At 33.1% G+C, this 20,378-nt stretch overlaps 5 protein-coding genes across 5 annotated transcripts; 2 read left to right on the top strand and 3 right to left on the bottom strand.

The window, feature by feature from the left end:
* Positions 1–147: 147 nt before the first annotated feature.
* Tsp_01533 (conserved hypothetical protein) lies at positions 148–2,044 on the bottom strand. The gene is made up of 7 exons (XM_003377305.1): positions 1,901–2,044; positions 1,410–1,773; positions 1,249–1,335; positions 1,100–1,185; positions 622–737; positions 448–565; positions 148–390 (listed from the first exon to the last, which is right to left on the bottom strand). The coding sequence occupies exons 1-7, from the start codon at positions 2,042–2,044 to the stop codon at positions 148–150; spliced, it is 1,158 nt and encodes a 385-aa protein (XP_003377353.1).
* Positions 2,045–2,297: 253 nt separating this feature from the next.
* Positions 2,298–4,977, top strand: Tsp_01534 (lipoic acid synthetase). The gene is made up of 7 exons (XM_003377304.1): positions 2,298–2,332; positions 2,972–3,051; positions 3,422–3,459; positions 3,673–3,709; positions 4,130–4,379; positions 4,448–4,567; positions 4,821–4,977. Exons 1-7 carry the CDS (start codon positions 2,298–2,300, stop codon positions 4,975–4,977), a joined length of 717 nt encoding a protein of 238 aa, XP_003377352.1.
* Positions 4,978–5,216: 239 nt separating this feature from the next.
* On the bottom strand, positions 5,217–11,573 carry Tsp_01535 (putative tetratricopeptide repeat-containing domain protein). Its single transcript, XM_003377303.1, has 22 exons — positions 11,564–11,573; positions 11,062–11,077; positions 10,301–10,544; positions 10,177–10,245; positions 10,035–10,061; positions 9,619–9,815; positions 9,068–9,157; positions 8,750–8,996; positions 8,436–8,690; positions 8,278–8,379; positions 7,788–8,213; positions 7,599–7,724; positions 7,238–7,519; positions 6,986–7,168; positions 6,755–6,907; positions 6,439–6,691; positions 6,260–6,375; positions 6,145–6,179; positions 6,004–6,079; positions 5,739–5,832; positions 5,348–5,427; positions 5,217–5,324 (listed from the first exon to the last, which is right to left on the bottom strand). The coding sequence occupies exons 1-22, from the start codon at positions 11,571–11,573 to the stop codon at positions 5,217–5,219; spliced, it is 3,189 nt and encodes a 1,062-aa protein (XP_003377351.1).
* A 150-nt stretch (positions 11,574–11,723) lies between these two features.
* Tsp_01536 (UDP-N-acetylglucosamine--peptide N-acetylglucosaminyltransferasesubunit) lies at positions 11,724–13,738 on the bottom strand. Its single transcript, XM_003377302.1, has 5 exons — positions 13,682–13,738; positions 12,273–12,408; positions 12,120–12,220; positions 11,978–11,989; positions 11,724–11,729 (listed from the first exon to the last, which is right to left on the bottom strand). Exons 1-5 carry the CDS (start codon positions 13,736–13,738, stop codon positions 11,724–11,726), a joined length of 312 nt encoding a protein of 103 aa, XP_003377350.1.
* Positions 13,739–13,898: 160 nt separating this feature from the next.
* Tsp_01537 (conserved hypothetical protein) lies at positions 13,899–20,034 on the top strand. The gene is made up of 12 exons (XM_003377301.1): positions 13,899–14,057; positions 14,304–14,432; positions 14,484–14,645; positions 15,942–16,124; positions 16,221–16,800; positions 16,885–16,985; positions 17,141–17,346; positions 17,516–18,793; positions 18,932–19,172; positions 19,430–19,522; positions 19,619–19,678; positions 19,756–20,034. Exons 1-12 carry the CDS (start codon positions 13,899–13,901, stop codon positions 20,032–20,034), a joined length of 3,471 nt encoding a protein of 1,156 aa, XP_003377349.1.
* The last annotated feature ends 344 nt before the right edge of the window (positions 20,035–20,378 follow it).

Here is a 20,378-nt window from a genome sequence, read left to right as displayed (position 1 = left end):
ATAAGTATTCTTATTCTTTATGAAAAAAAATTTTATAAACAAAAATACTAACTGCTGTGTGATTTTACTATCCTAGCCAAGTACTACTATACGATGCTGAAAATTAACACTTATCAAAATCAAGCGTATAATAATAATAATATATGTTCAGGCATTCAAAACTTTGTTATCACGCATAATAAATTCTCTAGGCTTCAATTCTTCTTCTGGTATATTTGGCAAATAAACTGTAGGAGCATACAACCTTCTGTTGTGGTGATACCACCCATCACGCCAATAGTGATCATACCAGCAAGCATTTCGTAGATTACGTGTATTAGAGCTGAAGAAAATTTTCCAAAAAGAATCGCCTTTATCCGTATTGTAGCCAGATGAATATTTACCAGAAATCTGAAAAGTCAAATTTGTAGCTTTCTTATTCAAAATATTCAAGAAAAAACAATTTACCACATTTTCCGCTACCCATGTCAACAGACCATGATCATCTGGATGAATCATCATCTCCGGTACATCCCAACACGGCATAGTAGCAAAATGACGCATTATACTCACTTTGCTTGTATATCTGAAAGATGAAAAAGAAAAGAAAACAACTGAACAACCTGAGCTGAAAAAATTTACTGCCAACGTCTATAACACCACCAAGCTTCTGATGCTATATTGTGCCAACCTTCAAATTTGTTATTTTTATGCCATTCATATGTGTCCAAGTCAACTTTTTCAATATCTTCCACAACCTAAAACTTTCATGCACACTTGAATAATAAAATCACAAAATAACAACCAATACTTCCTACCAAAGCAACTTCTCCAGAATTTTCCCAATCATACACCATAATGATGGATTCATCACTGACATTAAAAAAATAAAATAAAATTAGAATGTCTCTTTCAATTATCATTGCTCATCAATTACTCTGCCTGCTTTAAATATTCCCTGTATCCGTTTTCTATCGTTTCTAGATAAGAAAAATCAATCACTTTTCCATTGTTTTCCCAAGGCTACAAGAATCAAATACAGTCACTTTGTGCAAAATGTAAAAAAAACAACGCATTTTACTATGTTGCGACGGTTAATGTTTTCCATACATTTTCTTACTGGGCAATCCAGATATATTACCAGATGAGGAAAAAGTGGAATTGTGGCCAAAATATGCTTTTTCAATTTGAAATAATAATCGTAAACTAAAATAATAGTTTAAACTAATAACAAAAACAACGCGACAAAACAAACGCTTCATTTCATACAATCGTCACTTAGAAAGCCTTGCTCATGCATCGCTTTGACGAATACAAAATCACTATGAGCGATTCTTTCCGTCACGACTCCTTGGCCTGAAAGCAGACAAACAAACAACTGAACAACAATCAAATAACAAAAGTCAAGAAAAATACAATTTAATAACGACCTGTATTCATCAAATGTGCCAGAGAATTTAAATAATTTTCCACTTTCGAATAGAACATCATGTACTGGAAATTCGCCACATTTTTGTGTTTAGGATTTTCATAGAACAATTTCGCATCAAAGAAACGACAACTTTCTGGAAGTAAATGATAATAATGTCGTCTATCAATGCCGTACGAATCGACAAAAATGTCATCCAAATTCACAGCCGGGATATAGTGAAAGCCAAGCAGTTCTGCCAGTTCACGACTGAATTTTCCTTTCCCAGAGCCGATATTTCCCTCGACCACTATCAAACGAGAATTTTCATCCAGCCGCTTCGTAGTACGATCAATGTGCTGATGCCACCATCGGTATCCTTTTTCCTATACAATATTAAACAGTAAAATAACTTCAATTATATTTAAAATGTAAAAAAATTGTTGTTTAATTCAATGCCAAAGATAACTTTCAAAAAAATGTAACTGAGACGAATTTAACAAGTTGGCTTACCTTGTAAGGCCATGGGGCAGGCTTATCGGGATCAGGAGTGTAAAACTGCTTACTTGTCACAGTTCTGTGAAGTGGTTTACAAGATGAAAGCTTCAAAATAGTACTACTGATAAGGTTGTTACAACGAAACCCAATAAATGCCATATCTAAAAAATTTAACAAACAATTCACATACTAGAAACAAAAATATTCCATTTGTAATATATGCAATCAAACTTTGCAATATATTTGTAACGCATAAAAATGAATATCATAAAAAAATTTGCAGCAATAAATAAAGTTTTATAAATAATTAATTACAGTAATGAAAGAGAAAATAATGCACAACTGTCAAACTTCAAAGTATAGAACATTAAATTAAAAATATTAAAATACAGTAGTATAAATTTAACATAACATGCAAAAACGGCAAACTGAAGAGCATGAAATGGTGTAAAATTTATATTTTATTGTAGGATTAAGTGAATAATAATGAGATGGTGGAAGAAAAAACGTATTAAAAAGTTCAAGTCACAAAACCACAATTTGAGAATTCAAATTAATTACGTAATCCAATTAATTTTATCATGAAAATGTGTAAGTTCAATATACTGTAATTTAGAAAGTTTTAAGTATCATTTTAAATAAGACAAGAAGTGTTATAAAAAAGTAAGTCCACTTTAAATTTATTTTTAAATTGAGCACTGTCAGAAAAATGATTCTAATATACTAATAATGCAAAATTATAAACCGTTAGCAAATTTGCTCATCATTTCTCAAAATGGATATGAAAAATAGAAAACGAGTTTGAATATTGAGAAAAAAAATTCTAAATGACATTGCTAAAAGTTAAATACTGCATAAAAAACATAAAAATTTAATAAAAAATGCAAAATCACAAATTAAAATAATTATGAAATGAAATGAACTGATAACCTTATAGTAATGAAAAAAACAAGCGATAGAACTTGATTTTCAGAAAGACTGGCATTTACAATGTTTGATAATATCTGAATCTAAAATAATCTTATTAACATAAATTATGCAAAAATTAAGCAGTTTTGGATTGAATGCAGAAATATTATTTTTAAGAAACACTATTGCATATCATTGTAAATATTCATCATTCAAAAGCACCGATTCTGCACCAGAATTTAAAGACTTTTTAAAAGGTTGTTTTAAGAATATTTTCCTTTAAATATTATGTAACAAGATTAATTAATTTTAAAAGTGAAGTGTTAAAATGATCTTTAATTTACTTTACATTTTTCGGAATTCTGTTTATATCTGTTGTTTGCAATTTCCAGTGCTTATTTCTTGCATATGAAACCGATAATACATTAGCTTATTTGCATAGTTACACACAAACATATATGTTATATATATATATTATTTTTTATTCATATATTAATTGTTTATTTATATTATTCTTTGCATGATAATCAATTTCTGTTTCTGTTCATTATTTCTGTTTCTGTTAGCATTAACAAAATGATTAGTTTTTTGATAACAAAGTAGAAAATTATATTTTTTTTTCTTTAGGAATAAAAGCCATTCGATATTGTTTAGGGCATAGTAACGTTAGTTTAATTTTTTGAAACAAATTTACTTCATAAATAGTAATTGCTTTGTTTCGCTTTGGTATTGGTAGCGTTTTATAAAACCCAACTATTTGCTTTGATTTTTCCGGTTAGTAAGGCTTACTGTGTAGTGATGTTGTTACGAATTTACCGTATTTGTCAAGGTAAATAACTAAACTGACACTTAAGTGTGTCAAAAATTTTTTGTTGAAGGACTTTGGGGATATCCATCGTCCGATATTTTCTGTGGGTTGAGATTGTGGAGGGCTTAAGAAAAGTTTGTTCAGTTGAAGGTAGTTTTGTTTATGGTTTTAAATGGGATTGACGTTTCTTACTTTGTTCATTCTCTTTTATTTTTCTCATTCTTTCTTTTGTTGTAAATTTAAGAGTATTTGAACTTTTACATGTTATTTTCATAACGTTGTCAGTGAAGGTTTGTTATTTTTATTAGAATAATTTTTTGGTTGTGATTGAATGCGTTATTTTTAAATTAAAGTTGACTATTTAACAACATTAGTTTGTTTAATTTTCCGCTTTTTGTATTCATTTCTTCAGTTTTTGGCATTTTTGATTTAGAATCAACTTGTCTTTGATAAGTTTTATTGAATGTTAATTAACAGCACAACAGTTCATGTAACGTTATTTTAAACTTTTGTAAATTTATCTTTAGACACTTGGACAGAGAAACTGAAATTAGATAAAGGCGATAAACGGTTACGTTTGCCACCTTGGTTAAAGCAAGAAATTCCTGTCGGTTCCGCATTTCATAATTTGAAAAAATCATTACGAAAGCTAAACTTGAATACAGTATGCGAAGAAGCGAAGTGTCCAAATATTGGAGAGTGCTGGGGTGGAAGCGAAGAGAAAATTGCCACAGCCACGGTTATGCTTTTGGGCGACACGTGCACAAGAGCATGCAGGTATTGGTGTATTTGAAAGCAATTTAAAATTTTTTTTTGCTTTTCGTCCACCTGAATGGAGTATTTAGATTTTGTTCGGTGAAGACGTTTCGTAATCCGTCTCCTCCAGATCCCAGCGAACCCGAGAATACAGCCAAAGCAATTGTCGATTGGAATCTCGACTACGTCGTTCTAACCTCAGTGGATAGGTGATTGATTATCTTTTTTTTTATCGACAGTGCTTTTTATAAATTAAATACACCGTAAATATATGTTTGATATTATGAAAACAATAATTTATTGTTCTTTTTATATAATTGAAGCTGCTTTTTGTAATGGAATATTCGAATGAGTGAGGTTTATTTTAATTTTCATGAGAAACAACAATTTTGTAAATTTCAAAATTTGAATTAAAAAGCGGCAGCTTCCATTTGAATTTTACCTGTAGGGATGATTTGGAAGATGGCGGAGCGTCTCACATTTGCAAGACGGTAAAAGAGATAAAGCGCCAAAATCCGAAAATTATCATCGAAACTCTTCTGCCGGATTTTTCCGCCAACGAACAGTGCATAAACTTGATGGCCAACAGTGGAATCGACGTCTATGCCCACAACGTTGAAACCGTCCCCCGCTTGACTCCACTGGTCCGGGATACCCGGGCCAAATACGACCAGTCGTTGCGCTGCCTCAGACTGGCAAAAGTGTTCAACAAAAATTTGGTCACCAAATCTTCTCTGATGGTCGGATTGGGCGAAACTGAAGATGAGATTCTTCGGACGATGGAAGATCTTCGCACGCATCAAGTCGACTGCTTGACCATCGGCCAGTACATGCAGCCCACTAGACGACATCTTCTGGTCAAAGAGTACATAAGACCGGAAATATTTGAACACTGGAAAAATGTGGGAAAACGGTTGGGCTTTTTGTACGTAGCCAGTGGTCCTTTGGTTCGTTCTTCTTACAGAGCTGGAGAATATTTTATTAAAAACGTAATCTCGCAACGTAAAGCACCTGAAGTCAGCGACTAACTTCAGCAGCTCTATTAAATCCCGTTTAAAATTATGAGACACTATGTATAATTTACAAAAAAATTAATACTTTTCCGAAACATAATAATTATAAAAATAAAAATGACTGATAATAAATAATAGTAATAATAGCTTACTGTGAACAAACTTAAGAAACATTCTGCAAGCCATGAACAGTCACAACACTACTATGCAAAAAGCATTTATAATAAAAGCGCCGGGGAATCTGATTCGCAACAACAGTAGAAAAAAAACAGTTGCTTTAAATAAATAAATTGAAAAACAGAAATGAGCGTTTCAAAAAAACAAGGAAAAAATCTAATAAAATGAAGACAATTCAAAAATTTTTTACTGTGATCATGTGACTGTCCGCTGCTTCGACTAACAGTGATTGCCTCAGTTTTGATGGCTATCAGAGGAAATACCAACTCCAAAATGCCTCTAAACTGACAAATCCTTTGCACCAGAATATTTAGATAATAATAATACTCATAATAATTAAAACTTGAGGATATTCGGAAGAAAACAAAAGACAACAATATCGTGGGACCAGCAGGACGGATAGCTTGGGTATAATCATTGAAGAAGGAAGAAAAAAATAAACAGGATAAAATAACCGAGCGGCTTAATAATACAATAGCTTTAAGAAGTGATGTGGTCCGGTGGAAGTTTCGATTCATAACGCCTCCACATCTTCATAAACAAATCTTCCATGTCAGAGCAATATTGCTTTACATCAAACAGCGTCGTAGTTTTACGAGCCTTCCACACTTTTGCCCGTATTTTCCGCAAACTAAAATTATTATCATGATTATTATTTAATCGTTGTTCTACAAAATTACCAAAGCAAAGCAAAAAATCTTACTAATCAACATCTGTTCCTAAACGAACTGCTATATTCACATAGTCTTCCCTAGTCTTCGCAATCAATTCTGGACATCCCAAAGCAGTCAACTGACTGGAAGCTACTCGTGAAGCGAACGTTTCCACTAAAATATTATGTATATATTTTTTTGAAAAAACAACATGCTTCTATCTGTTGTAAAAATTACATGGTAGTGTAACCATCGGAGTGCCTGCCCAAAGCATATCCATTCCTGTAGTGTGACCATTGCAAAGAGGCGTATCTAAACACAAATCAGCAAGCTGACCACGGCGAACGTGCTCTTCTTTCGCGGCAACATTATTAAACTTAATTCTTTTAGTGTTCACGCCTTGGCTTTCACAAAATTTTAATACATTTGGCTCCGCGTGAGAAGGAAACCTCAGCAGCCAAAGAACAGAATTGGGGACTCTTTGTAAAATCTAAGATGAAAATCAATGAAACTGCTTTCACAGCATTGTACAAAAAACAATGCAAAAACAAACCTCACACCACATTTTCAATGTCATTGGATCAATTTTATACATTTGATTAAAATTACAATACACTATAGCATCTTCCGGAAGGCCGTACTGATGCCTGCTAGTGATTAATATACTCTGAGGAACTTCTTCTCCAGTTGCAGCTTTAATATGGGTCTAAATAAATAACAAATAAGTATAACGTAAAAAACCAAAAAAAATATGCATCAGCTATTCGAAGAGAAAAGTTCATACCTGAGTCAAGGCAGTTACACCATTCTGAACAGGAACCCCTTCTACGGAAGTTTGCACTTGGCCAGTGTAAAACATCGTTTCAACTGGAGCAGTGGTAGAAATTTCTAAGACAGGTACAACAACTTCAGTCACCTTGACTTCCTTTTCTGGACCGTGAATAACTTCCGCCTGACGAACAAACGCCTTGAAAAAATGACCAAAATTATAAACTACTGCAAAAATTCAAAAAAAATCAAAATAACTTAAACATACTTTGACATCCGCTTTGGACATTATGGGCTCCAAATTTGTGGCATTCACTACGGTAACATTATCTTTCCGCGGATCCAACGGTTTGTCTTTTCCTTTCAATATTGCTCGCTCACTGAGGTGTGGAAACATCTGCATGTGATCGCCGATGAAAAACGTATGCGGCATGTAAGCTAATTTTTCTGTATAAGCATGAGCTAAATGCAATGGCGATGTGACACGATCTGTTATAATGTAATCCATAAACGATGCGCCACTAGTTCCCGGATAGCCGAGCCACATAACCTTAAAAATTCAATATAAAAAATTTGCACACAGATTTATTTTTGATAATGACACAAAATAAAAATAACTTGAAACATACTTGAATTGGCGCACAACGAAGAGCAAATATTTCATTTCGTGCTCCCTTTGTATAACCATTCATATTTACTAAAATATGAATTTTATCCATTGCAATTCGATCGGCAGCTTTGCCAGTGTCAGAGATCTAAAATTTTGAAAAAAACAAATTAAACAGTTTTCCAAGTACAAATAACTTGCACTATCATACTTGAGACAAATCCACAAAATGTTCAGCTTGAGAAGAAACTTTCTGCCTGAAATTCGTATTGTCGTCCGGACTAAGAGCGTAACAAAAAATTTCCACTTTTTTCCTGTTGTGCATCCCTGGAATACTTTGCATCAAGTGGCTTGTTGGATGGTTGCCAAAATCAGACGAAACATATCCAATACGTAGGCGTTCACCAGAAGCAAGTGCAGTTGGATGAACATAGGAGGATTTGTGCAAAACGCTAATTTTTTCTATGCACAGTTGCGCGTGACGCGTTGCAATACCTTTACGCTGTTCGTGCGTAAGAGGGTAAAGCATTGAATGATGGGGATGCACTGAAGGAAGGCGATTTCGACGCAACTGCTCATCCACAATTGCAACTATTTTCGTCGTTCGAGCCTCATAATCAGTCCAATCACAAATCACCTAATGTTAAAATATGAATCTGACAAAAAAGATACAAAAATCAGTAAAATATTAAAAATTTTACCTGTAAACAATGAGCTAAATTACAAAAAGCGTCGGGGAAGTCAGGTTTCAACTTCAGTGCAGTTCTGTATGCTTGTATAGCATCTGGAACATTTCCCGAATCCTGAAATGGAAAAACTTCAATTCAGTGTCAAATAAAGATTCACTAAAATTTATTACTTTATGAATTGACGCCAAATTACTATGCGCGTCGGCAAAAGCTGGATTTATTTGAATAGCTCTACTGTAGCATTGCATTGCGCCGGTTATGTCATTCATCTCTTTCAGTGTGTTTCCCATATTTGAATAGGCATCGGCAAAAGTTGGCGCAATACGGATTGCTTCTTTATAATGCAATATGGCTTCAGTTAAACGACCTTGCTGTTGCAATATGCTGGCTAAATTTGAGTGAGCGGCAGCAAACTCGGGAAATATCTATACATAAAATGTAAAAGACAACTATGCAAAACAAAAATAAAATAAAAATTGCTCACTTCAAGTGCTTTTATATACAATCGTGTTGCTTCTTCGATAAAACCTTGCTCACGTTTAATGTTAGCTAAATTATTTAATGAGTCGGCGTGTTGAGGGCAAAGATTCAGTGCTGTATTGTAACATTCTTCGGCTTCTGCTACAAATCCTTTTTCTTTTAATGCATTCGCTAAATTACAATAGGCATCGGGAAAATGTGGTTGAAGCTCTATAGCTCTTTTATATGTATCGATTGCTAAATCGATTAAACTAAAATGAAAATCATAAATTCAACAATAGCACCAAAAGTTTAAGGTAAATGAACAATTGATTCACATTACCCTTGTTCATAATACACACAAGCTAAATTACCATGAACAACGGCGTGATTAGGAGACAAAGACAAAGCTCTGAGATAAGCTGAAACTGCCCTGAAAAAATAACATAATAATTTTCACTACGTTTTTCAAGTATAAATTCATTTTATTATTCTAAAAATGAATGCTTTTCAAATTTCACAATAAATGTTGTCAATTTTATATTCCATGTTCTTCATTTTAATATTATAAACATTGCTTCTAAAGCATATCTCAATTTTGAGGAGTAAGAGGACAAATTTGAAACATGAACATCATGTTTTGAAATGTTGCTAAATTTACAGAAACATCCAAAACAATAATTAAACACAAAACTTTTTTTAAAATTTATTTAGCTTATTTACAGTTGAAATAATTTCTTCTTGAAATAAAAGTTTTGTCATTTAAACTAAGCCTGCGGAGGCAATTCACATTCAATGCAAATTAAATAATTAACGTTCAACATGTAATTATACATAAGAAAGAAACTTCATTTCAATCAACAACAGCATTTAACACAAAAATAAATAACTTACCTATCAAAAATTCTTGCTTCTTTTAAAACATTCCCTAAATTTATATACGCATCCAAAAAATTCGGATCCAATTGAACAGCTTTTTCAAAATGATGAATGGCTAGCCAAATTTCCCCTTGTGCGCTAAATACACAACCCAAATTGCTCCATGCTACAGCAAAAGTGGGCTGTGTATCTATTGCTTTCAAATAACAAGCCTTGAATAAAATGCTTTTCAATTATGAAATATATAATTAACTTATAATAAAGTTTTTACTAAGTAAATTAACTTATCCTTGAATGTAAAAAATAAATAATACATGAACAGATAAAATATGATGGAATAAAATTTTAATAAATGTAGCATCATTAATAAGAATAAATTACATAATTTGCTTGAATTATACTAATTCTTAGTATAATTAATACATTAAAACTAATTCTGCTGAAGACAGTTCGGTAAGCTAAAAAGTAAAACAACTAATCAAATATGAACATCACTACTAAATATTCAAAACAACTTTATTTTAAAAAAAGTTAAACGCATATCACTGATAAAAATGCTATGCAATTGCCTACTTTTGCTTCTTCCAGTCTTCCCATAGCTTTTAACAGATTTCCCAAATCGCTTCGAATACAGTACAAATCCTAAAACCAGAGATTCGTATAAATACTATTTAAAAAATTATTCGTAAATCTTTACAGCATTATAGTGCAAAGCGGTAGCATAAGCTTGAACAGCTTGTTCAAGGTGACCCGCAGTTACAAGAGCGGCTGCTAGATTAATATACCCGTCAATAAAATCAGGTTTTAAACGAATAGCATGTCGGTAATTTTCTAACGCCTCAGGGAGTTGGTTACGTTCCTTGAATACATTGCCAAGATTACTGTATGCTTCTGCACATACTGGATTCGCTTTAATTGCCATAGAGCAAAACTGGGCCGATCTAAAATATATATATATATATATATATTCAAATTAAACATCTATGTTCTCAAATTCAGCAAAAGCAATAACAATATACATCATCATGTAAATTCAAAATTTTCAGAAAAACTAAATATATTCACAAAATTAAATGCAAGAAGTGCAAACGTATCGTCTTCACTTAATAATGTAACAAAACGTCGAATGTCAAAGAATCACACTAGTATCGTTCACCGTGATCACAGAACTGAGTAATGAAGTTAACTCTTCAAGTTAAGAATATATACGACAGCTTATAATAATTAACATAAAATAATCAACAGAAAACTTAATGCTAACTGTTGAATAATAAACATAATTAGAGACATTTACTGTGACAAATGAATTAACAAGCTAAAAAATCGCAATTAACACCTTAACATACTTAAAAAACATTCTGTAATATTACTGTAGGATAAATAAATTTATTTTTTACCTCACCATTTCGTTCAACATTACTTTATCATCATTCACCAAAATGTTATCAATATTTTAACCTCCCGCATAAGCATTCTGCAAGAAGTAACAAAACAATTGAAAAGCCATTTATGATAGAAAAATCATTGATGTCCTGTTTCAAAATACTATCTTTTTATAATAAAGCAATTTTTGAACTCATCTGTCCAAAACAAATAAATTATTTAGAAGCGACTTAAAAGTAAGAGAAACGTTTCATGAATAAATGAATGAAATAGACTAAATCACATGACCATGCAGTCGCAAAATGTCGCCGAAATTAAGATAAAAAAACAAAAATAAAACTGTTAAGCTAAGAATTTAACGTACTTAATGTTTCTCAACACATCATCAGGAATTTCACAACAAAAAATGCGCTAAATAATCCATAATACAAAACAAAGATTTAGGAATACAACCGCTGATAAAAAAATAAAGAGTTCATTATTATCTTTCATTTTTTAAATAAAAACGTTTAACATTTTTATGTTCGCAAAATGAAAAATGCACTGAAGATTACAGATTACACAGTAATTTTATAACCGGGAAACATAAAGAAAAAATATAACAGTAAAGATCAAATTATTCAAAGTAAAAAATTCAAGCAACAGATAAATTTACAAGGTCATTTACGTGAATGACATCAATTTCTTTTACAGAAAACATTAAACATCATTGTGTCAATGTCCTGCATGCATTAATGTCAAAACTAAAAGTTTTTAAATATAAAAAAAATAAACATTCTGTTATTTGAAAATTAGAATTAGTTACAAGACAAGCTAAAAATCTGAGAAATACCTGATAAAAAATTTGAATAGAAATAACATTTTTAGATGTCCATCTCTAATATTATTTTAAAGTACAATCCTCCCTAAAAACTTCCGGAAAGCTTCTAGGCTTTTATCGGCTTAAAATATGCTCGAAGGAATGTCATAAAAGATGAAAAATATCAAAAACTATCTTAATAAGCTAAAATAATATATATATAAACAATAAAAAGAACGATTATATAAAATAACAAAGACATGCAATATAAAAAAAATCATTACTTTTCTAAACGTTTACACTGGAAGTGAATTGAAGACAAGAGTAATAAAACGCTTATATTCGAAGGCTCTTGGCGAAGCAAATGCATACAATGACGTTCTGCATCTTCATAATTTGCAGCTTGATACTCACGATGTGCCAGTTCACTGAGACCTAGCAAAGTTGAGAAATTAAAAACTATCTCAGAATGTAAGATATATCTTACTGGCAAAATCTTGACTGATAGAATTCATTAACTGATTTGATGGTTTAATAACTTGCCTCCTCACTTCCAGACGCATAGTGTAAGGACAGACATGGACACAAGGAAAAGTATGAAATAGCAAATGTACTGTAGATCTCTAAATTTTACAGAAGAAAAAGTAAATGTACTTAAGCATCAATATTCATTTTTTCACTGTAGACTTTCTTTACTTACGTCATCATTATTTTTCAGAAGTATTTAATAATGAGTGGATAATTGATTTCTTTTATTTTGAACGAAATGTTAAATGTTCGCCTATCTTTTAACTGATGCAATTATAGACAGAAATAAATTATTTGTTAATATGCAAAGCATTATCTGTTTCTACCTTTGATTTTTAAAGGATATTATTGAAATTTGATTTTTAGCAATTAACCAATTTTTTAAAACCTAGATATTTAATATTTATTTAGCAGAAATCTTTCACAACCGTGAATTGTAATAGCTTATGAGCATGTGAAACTAATAATCTATCTTTTGAAAAAGCCTTAATTTATAATTCAACTATTATTTAAAATGAATTTATTTTTTTACTTTTAGAACATTGTAAAATGCAAGAAAAATGTGTGCATCTCCTCCAAGCCAATGATTCATTTATGCAATCATGTTTTTACTTCTTGAGCTTATTAAATATATATGAAATCTTTTAAATGAAATTCTGTGACATATTTGGGTTGTTTGATATTCAAAATTCTGTTCTCATTTAAAGCACAATCTTTACATTACAATGTAAATCTTTAAGGATTTCGTATTTTAATTTTTTTAGCTTTGTTTCTTTTACTTTGCTTTTCAGATTTTCTGCACAGCATACTTTTATAGCAATTTATAAACATACGTTTATAGTAAGATGCTATTGGAAACAAATTTAGGAATCATTTAAATGCTAATCAACAGATTTGAACTACATTTGATGCAAACAAATTTTACAGAAAATTGAAAATTTTAAAGATTTCATTCAATGAACTGCATTGTTTGAATGATGACAACATAAGAACATTCACAATTATATAGATATAAGTACTTGAATAATCTTCTTTTACTGTACCGTTTTTTGGTGTTGTGAAAAAAATGTCAAAATTTGAAAAACTTGAACTTATTTAATTTTATAATATAATATATTTTTATTTAATGTATTTTTAATGCTAATCTCACGAAGATGTAAATTCTGTGATTGACCAGTGTCTGTAAATGCTGTGTTTGAGTGCTAATTTTTATTTTATTTTTCATAAAAAACAGCTTGATAAACAAATAAAAATAAAAAATTTATGATTAGACAATTCTATATTATTTTATTATTAAGATAATATTTGAAACTCACTAATAAATTGAAAATCTTTCATAACAAAAATATGTAACATATTACAGTATACCTCAAGAAAAGGTAAAAGATTTTCATGATCATATTGTGTATGTATGAGTTGCGTCATTTTTGTTGAAGTCGGTCGGTTGTTAGGTTTGTTGGTGTGAATTTGTCGGTGGTGAGTGAATTATTTTATTAATTTTGGTTAGTACATGAACATTTAATTTATAAATTATAAAATTGTTTTTTTATAGCTGCAATAATTAATTCTTTTTGTTTTGTGTGCAATGACGACGGAAGAGGACGTCATTTCGGACTACTATACTTCCCTCCAAGAATTGGAATGCAACAGCAAGCCACACATCAACATGTTAACGATGTTAGCTGAAGAAAGCCAGCGCTTTGCTCCAAAAATTGTGCAACTTGTTGAATCGCATATTCAAAAGGTTGAAGATTTTCTTATGCATTGTACTGTTTTGTTGCGCGTATTGCTCTGTTTTGTTTTTACGAATGTACTTCATTATAAAAGAAAATTGTAATTTTTTGATTTTGTTTCTCTTTGCGCCTATTAAAAACTGACGCAAAACACGTTTGAGAAACGGATGCAGTAGGGCTTGCAAAACTACGCAGCATTTTTGCCAAAGCAGTGCAAAGTGGCGCAAGAATTTGTTCTAAATTAATATGTGTTCCAGGTTACTACTAATCAAAAGCTCCCGGTTTTGTATTTAATTGACTCAATTGTGAAGAATTGTCCAGACACTCAATACAAAGAGTTATTTTCAAAAAATTTAATAAACATTTTTGTTCATGTATTTGATCAGGTAATTTGATTTAAGAAGAGAAAGATCCTCATCATTTTTTGGAATGTTTAGGTTGATGAGAAAACGCGTCAAGCGTTGTATCGTTTACGAACAACGTGGCCGAATATTTTTCCTGCATCCAAGCTATACGGCATAGATATAAAAGTACACGAAATCGATCCTGCTTGGCCATTACAGAATCCTAATCAGCTGAAAGCATCAGCTGCCAATGTTGTAAATTCATCTAGTTCATCATCATCCACAAAGCACGTTCACGTTAATCCAAAGTTTATAGATCAGGTATATTTTAATTTTTTTAATTACAAATAAAAAATGTTATTCTTTGCATTTTGCGAAATAACTGAATTAGGCATTCATTTTTTATTGTCATGCCGCTTTCCATAAGTTGATGATGTTAAGAAATTTTATTGAAGATGCGACTTTTTTATTTCAGTGTTAATTGTAAAACTTATTCATATCAAAAAAAATTTCTCGTGAATAAAATACATTGTTTATATGATTTATTATACAAGGTTTGTGCCTAGTGCATTAACTGTTGTCGCACTGCTTGGTCTTATTATAAAAGAACTTTAAAATTATTAATTGAAAGTTTTCAAATATTTAATAAGAATGTTTTGGACTTAATTAGTAATAGTCATTATGTAGCATTATTGGTTGTTTAATTAACAGCAGTACTGATATTTGTAAGGAAGTTTATTCTCATTCGGCAGTTTTGACGTAACAACGTTTTTCAATGGAAAAACAAACGGTTACTGTAAAACAGTAAATATGTGCATACGTATATAAATGTGTTTGTTTAGATGGAATCTAATCGAAGTACTTTTATTCACTGACAGTATAGTATAATAATATTGGTCACAGTCGGAAACGCAAAAATTGGGTAGCCGCATTCAATAAAATTATTTTTGATAGTTAATATGATATTTGTAATTTTGGCATGCTTGTTTTAAAAGAATTATTTTTTCTGTTTTGATGCCATAATGAAACGTTGCTCGTTATAATTGTTTTTTGTTCGTTTCTTTGTGTAGATTGAATAATTCATAATTAAAAATTAAGTTTTGTTTGTAAATTCAAATGATTTAAAGTATTTATTTCTTTATAAATTTTTTGAGAATAAGTGTAGATTTGGCAGGTGATATTATTAGAGATGACTTTAAGATTATATTGGTAATGTCTCTTGGCATTGGAAAATTGATCTTGTAATTTAAATTTGTTGATTGGTTATTTTAAGTGAATAAATGAAATTAAATATGTGTTATTTGTTTGTAGGAGGAAGTAAATATTAATAAGGTATTGTGATATTTGTACTTGATTTTATTTTACGTCATACTGTAGTTTTTTGTTTTACAAAATTTCGCTGTGGGCGGGTGTCGTTTTACTATTTCAAACATTTTATCTCAATTCAGATGACAAATTTTTGAATATATCTCAACAATTTTAATGTTATTAGATTATTAATATTATTATTGGCAAATTGTGACAATTGAAAGTGCCACATTGTATTTTTAGAAAGGTCAGAAAGTTTCTGAGCAGCAAGAAATATCAGAAGGAATGGTTGTTTCTTCGGAGGGACAAATTACTGCTGAGAAAGTGCGCTGTGAAGAGTTAGTGCGATTGAAAGAAGAATTGCAAAAAACACGTGAAAATATGATAGCTTCTGTTGGGGGGCCTTTGAGAATTAATAAGAAACCGGTATGTATATACTGTCAGTGATTATACTGTTTAATTTTAATATATTTGTTTTTTTTATATTATAATTATGTCGCTTAACTGTGTATTTCTTTTCAGGTTGACTTATCTGTCAGAGACGTAGAAAATAAGGAGAAATTAAGCAGTAAAGAAAGAGTATCATTAAAGGACAATCCGATGTTGCGTTCGACATCCAAAACGTCGGCACCATTTTTGTCATCGAAGGAGAACGAGAATTTTGTTGAGTCAGACTGTTGTAGCGTTGAAAGCTTTCAGTCGATTTCTTCATATGTAGTTTGTGATGAACATGATTCGCTTTCACCTCATTCTCAGTTACCATCTGAATCACCAGATCAGACGTTTATTTCTGTTGATGAAGAAGAAGCAGGTGAAAGTTCTGACGATCCCATAGTGGTGGTTGATATAGTAGAGATGGATGATGAGCCACCGTCAAAAGTTCAAAGTCAGACAGTGAACAAACAGTCAAATGACGAAAAGTTGCCTAACCAGTTGTCGACTAGAAACACTGAATACTCGAAGAAATCTTTACATGATACGAAAAACTTTAGTAGCTCAAGACGTAGCAGTGAAAGAAGGGATCGACGTCGTCATACTCGTTCCCCAGACTATTCTCCTCGATCAAGTGTTGAAAAACGTTCTAGGCATAGTCATCGGTCAAGTATGGGCAATGGAACAATTGGATTTTTTCTACCATTTAGTTAAAGTAATATGTATTTGACTAACGTGAAAGCTGATTTTACAGGGCAGATTGATCGGGATGGTCGTGGTAGAAGATTTTCACGTGACGAACGATCCCGTTCACCGCTCTTGTCTCCAGTTGGACGTCGCCGTAGGTCTCCGCCTGTTCGTCGCAGGTACGACAGTGATAGGTCGTTACGTATGGATAAATCACATACCTCTTCCTCTTCCTCATCCAGACCGGCGGTATCATCGGTGATATTTTGGTTTTTTTTTGAATTTTGATTTTTTAAGTGAAAAAAGATAAATGGAAATTTCAGAGTGTGAAGAAGGGTGGTTCATCATCAGCGATGTTGAGTAGCAGCGATGTTCGAGAATCAGGGCGTTTGCATGGCGATTCGAAAAAATCTCGATTGCACAACGAAGACACGTCGTTGCCGATGCCTGTTGCAAAGAAAGAACGCCCCTACAAACCGCCGCCTGTTCCCGTCGATTTGGAAGAGCCGAAAGCACCTCTTTCCAACAGGTCAGCATCAGTTTGTTTTGTATTTTTCAAATATATATTTATAACAGTTTTTATTTTTTTTTAGTTCACTGTTTGGCAATGAGAGTGATCAAGAACGCGGACTCGGTGTTGATGGTTTGAAATTTCCACCAGTTCCACTACGACCTGCGACTTCAGCGGTTTCGGTCAGCGTGAATCCCATGGATGGAATGGAGTATCGATCCCGTTCCCCTGGTCCGTTGGTGACGCCAATGACGACGCCAGTAAACAGCGCTTTAGAGAACCGAGCGATAATTTTCCAAAGAGCCCAAAAGCAACTTGCCGATGGAATCTTGAATCAGCGAGAATATGACGATTTGATTCGTGATCTCACTGATGTAATTGGCCGTGTTCGGCCTCCTGACGCGCCAATGAATTCTGTTAGATCGATGATTGTTGGCGATGTGTGGAATCCGGAAGTTTCAGTTAATAGTAAAACGTTGGGCAGTGCTGGTAGGTTAGTGACTCCAATTCAAGCGCCAGCTTCAACTTCAGGGGTCAGTTTGTTAGCATTGCCGGAACAGGAGTGCAAGGCGCCTCCGATGTCGATAGAAATCGACCTTAGTGAAAGTAAAACAGGCGGGCCGTCGAATGATCGTATATTCGTCGACGGGCACGGCTACGAGGTGCGCTACGTTGACGAGGTAGCAGTAATCGAGAGGAACGGTCTTCCTCATCGAATTAGCTTTACGGGATGCGCGAAGGAAGTGATCGTCGACGGCATTGCGTACAATTTGGCTTTCGGCGAGTCGCGCGTTATTACACTGGACGGTCAGCCAGTTGTGATACGATTCGGTGCGCCGGCACGGGAATTGTATTTCGGCAACGTGCCGTTGCGGGGGATTTTCGGTGGACCGCCGATTTTCATCAAAGTGAATGGAGTGAAACATTCCATTCTACTCGGTGGCCCACCGCCGGAAGTGAAAATCGACACCGAACCTTCTTACGAATTGTTGCGTTTTTTGCACTCGGGTCACATGGGCAGACGTGGTATGATGCGCCAGGATGTCAGGGCGTCCTTGAATATTGGCAAACGATTGCAAAACAACAATCGTTGCGAGCCTGTTGCTGCAAACATTGAGATACCAAAGCCTCCGCCAGCAGTAGTAGCACACGTCAATACCGGCGCCATTAGTAATACTAGCAGTAATAGCAGTGTTTCCGTCAATGTTGGCGGTGGTGGTGGTGCCGCCGGTGCCACTGCCCCATCGCAGATGACTCCCGACGCAATTAGGGCATTATTGAACAGGATAAAACAGGTGGGACTTTTACCCGACAATCCGCATTCTGTTAAACCGTCAACAGTAGCATCGGCGGCAGCTGCAATGCCAATGCCAGTAACAACTTGGTTTCCAGACGATGAGACTGTCGAACGACGCAAAGAGCCGACCACTGAGTTGAAAACTTTCAACATGAAATACTTAAAAATGTGGGTGTAATGTTATTTTCTTTGCCTTTTTCTTTTCTCAATATTCACAATATAACCTATCTCTTCCCCTTGTTGTTATTTTGCTAGACGCTATCAGAGTTTGATCGATGCACTGTATCAAAACAAAATACAATGCAGTACATGCGGAATGCGTTTTGCAGTTGGCGATAGTCAAAAGTATTCCAAACATTTGGACTGGCATTTTAAGATGAATCGCAGAGAAAAGGCCGGCATTACTGCTTCATCCAGGCCGTGGTATCTTGCATCTGAAGTATGTTTTGTAATTTTCTTCTTCCATGTTGTCGTCCGCTTCACAAATGATTCTGTAATTAGGATTGGATCAATTACGAAGAATTTGGAGAAGATATATCGAAGAAAGGTAGTTTTTTTGTGTGTATATGTTTTTCATATAATTATAATAAATAAATTAATTATTGGTGTTGTTTTTTTAGTTCGCAGTTCAGTATTTGAAGCGAATAGGGATGAGAAAAGTGGTCGATCGCGAGGTTTTGTTGCTAAAACCAATTCAGTAATTCCCGCTACAGATGAGGAACAGGTAAAAACTATGCAAGTGGAAAAGTTGCTCAATAATATTATAATGTAATATAATATTCGTTTTTTTTTCTTCTTTCACAGATTTGTCAAGTTTGCAATGAGACTTTTGAACAATTCTGGGATGGGGATGAGGAAGTTTGGAAATTGCGCAACGCGATGCTTGTAGACGGAAAGGTTTGTCTCTTTTTTTTGTCAGTTGAACACAGAATTATTAAAGTATTAGTCTTTTTGGAAAAAAAAATTTTTTTCCCCAATTCTCTATTATTATAGGTCTATCATCCGTTGTGTTATCAAGATGCTGGAATAGAATCGGCATCATCTTCCTTTTCGGTAAATGTAAATTTGTGAAACTAAAGCACTAACTAAAGAAGCATTATATCCGGTTGTTTTTTTTGTTTGTTTTTAAGAACACTGCGCTTACCTTTTTGGAAGAGAAGAAAACAGTTATTGGTACAACAGGGACAGAGACGGAGAAAGGTGAAGTGAAACTGATGAAAGAAGTGGTGGTAAAATTGGAAGAGCAGAGTAAAAGTTTGCAATCTGCACGCTCAACGACGATAAAGCCAACACTGCCTTGCGAAAATTTGGTCAAGTCTATTTTGACCGCTATTAAGGGTTCATCCGAAGAGGTGGTCGGCAGGACAAGCGCTGCTGCTATTGCTGCTGAAAAGGTTGATCAATGCTAATTTTTTTTCTTTGTTTACTCGTTTCTCACGCTTTCAGCGTCAGTGAATGAAAATAAAGTTTTTCTTTTTTCGGTTTTTCTTTTTTGTAAATTCTTCATTTTGCCTCAGAATGATTATTTATATATATTATTTGGGGAATTTTAAAGAGTTTAATCAGATATTTTTTTTAATCACAGTATCCAGTTTATTCGATGCATGCTTGATATTATTTGTAGTGGACATGAATTTTGATAAATAAAATTGACTGTGTCATATGATTGTTTCTTTCTTTTTTCATCTCTGTACTTGTGCTTGTTGTATGGACTATTGTTATTATTATTATTATTACAATAAAGCTGATCTTT

The sequence above is a fragment of the Trichinella spiralis genome (genome assembly GCF_000181795.1).
Source record: "Trichinella spiralis strain ISS 195 chromosome Unknown Scfld4, whole genome shotgun sequence".
NCBI classification, from domain to species: domain Eukaryota; kingdom Metazoa; phylum Nematoda; class Enoplea; order Trichinellida; family Trichinellidae; genus Trichinella; species Trichinella spiralis.
This window is presented reverse-complemented; position numbering and strand designations above follow the sequence as displayed.

What these genes read in the sequence shown, in the direction of transcription:
- Tsp_01535 (XM_003377303.1), bottom strand. An exon ending in TGTGTGTATTATGAACAAGG is followed by an intron (nt 8,997 to 9,067) that starts GTAATGTGAATC and finishes TTTTCATTTTAG; the next exon opens with TTTAATCGATTTAGCAATCG. An exon ending in ATTTGGCGTCAATTCATAAA is followed by an intron (nt 8,380 to 8,435) that starts GTAATAAATTTT and finishes TTTCCATTTCAG; the next exon opens with GATTCGGGAAATGTTCCAGA.
- Tsp_01533 (XM_003377305.1), bottom strand. Translation starts at nt 2,044, where the DNA reads ATGGCATTTATTGGGTTTCGTTGTAACAACCTTATCAGTAGTACTATT. An exon ending in GGCACATTTGATGAATACAG is followed by an intron (nt 1,336 to 1,409) that starts GTCGTTATTAAA and finishes GTCTGCTTTCAG; the next exon opens with GCCAAGGAGTCGTGACGGAA. An exon ending in TGGTGTTATAGACGTTGGCA is followed by an intron (nt 566 to 621) that starts GTAAATTTTTTC and finishes TTCATCTTTCAG; the next exon opens with ATATACAAGCAAAGTGAGTA.
- Tsp_01537 (XM_003377301.1), top strand. Translation starts at nt 13,899, where the DNA reads ATGACGACGGAAGAGGACGTCATTTCGGACTACTATACTTCCCTCCAA. An exon ending in TTGAATCGCATATTCAAAAG is followed by an intron (nt 14,058 to 14,303) that starts GTTGAAGATTTT and finishes TATGTGTTCCAG; the next exon opens with GTTACTACTAATCAAAAGCT. An exon ending in AAAGCACCTCTTTCCAACAG is followed by an intron (nt 17,347 to 17,515) that starts GTCAGCATCAGT and finishes GGTTTCGGTCAG; the next exon opens with CGTGAATCCCATGGATGGAA.
- Tsp_01534 (XM_003377304.1), top strand. Translation starts at nt 2,298, where the DNA reads ATGCAAAAACGGCAAACTGAAGAGCATGAAATGGT. An exon ending in ATTTAAAGACTTTTTAAAAG is followed by an intron (nt 3,052 to 3,421) that starts GTTGTTTTAAGA and finishes TTTTTTCTTTAG; the next exon opens with GAATAAAAGCCATTCGATAT. An exon ending in GTTCTAACCTCAGTGGATAG is followed by an intron (nt 4,568 to 4,820) that starts GTGATTGATTAT and finishes ATGATTTGGAAG; the next exon opens with ATGGCGGAGCGTCTCACATT.
- Tsp_01536 (XM_003377302.1), bottom strand. Translation starts at nt 13,738, where the DNA reads ATGACGCAACTCATACATACACAATATGATCATGAAAATCTTTTACCT. An exon ending in ATCTTTTACCTTTTCTTGAG is followed by an intron (nt 12,409 to 13,681) that starts GTATACTGTAAT and finishes TGTAAAATTTAG; the next exon opens with AGATCTACAGTACATTTGCT. An exon ending in TATCAGTCAAGATTTTGCCA is followed by an intron (nt 12,221 to 12,272) that starts GTAAGATATATC and finishes CAACTTTGCTAG; the next exon opens with GTCTCAGTGAACTGGCACAT.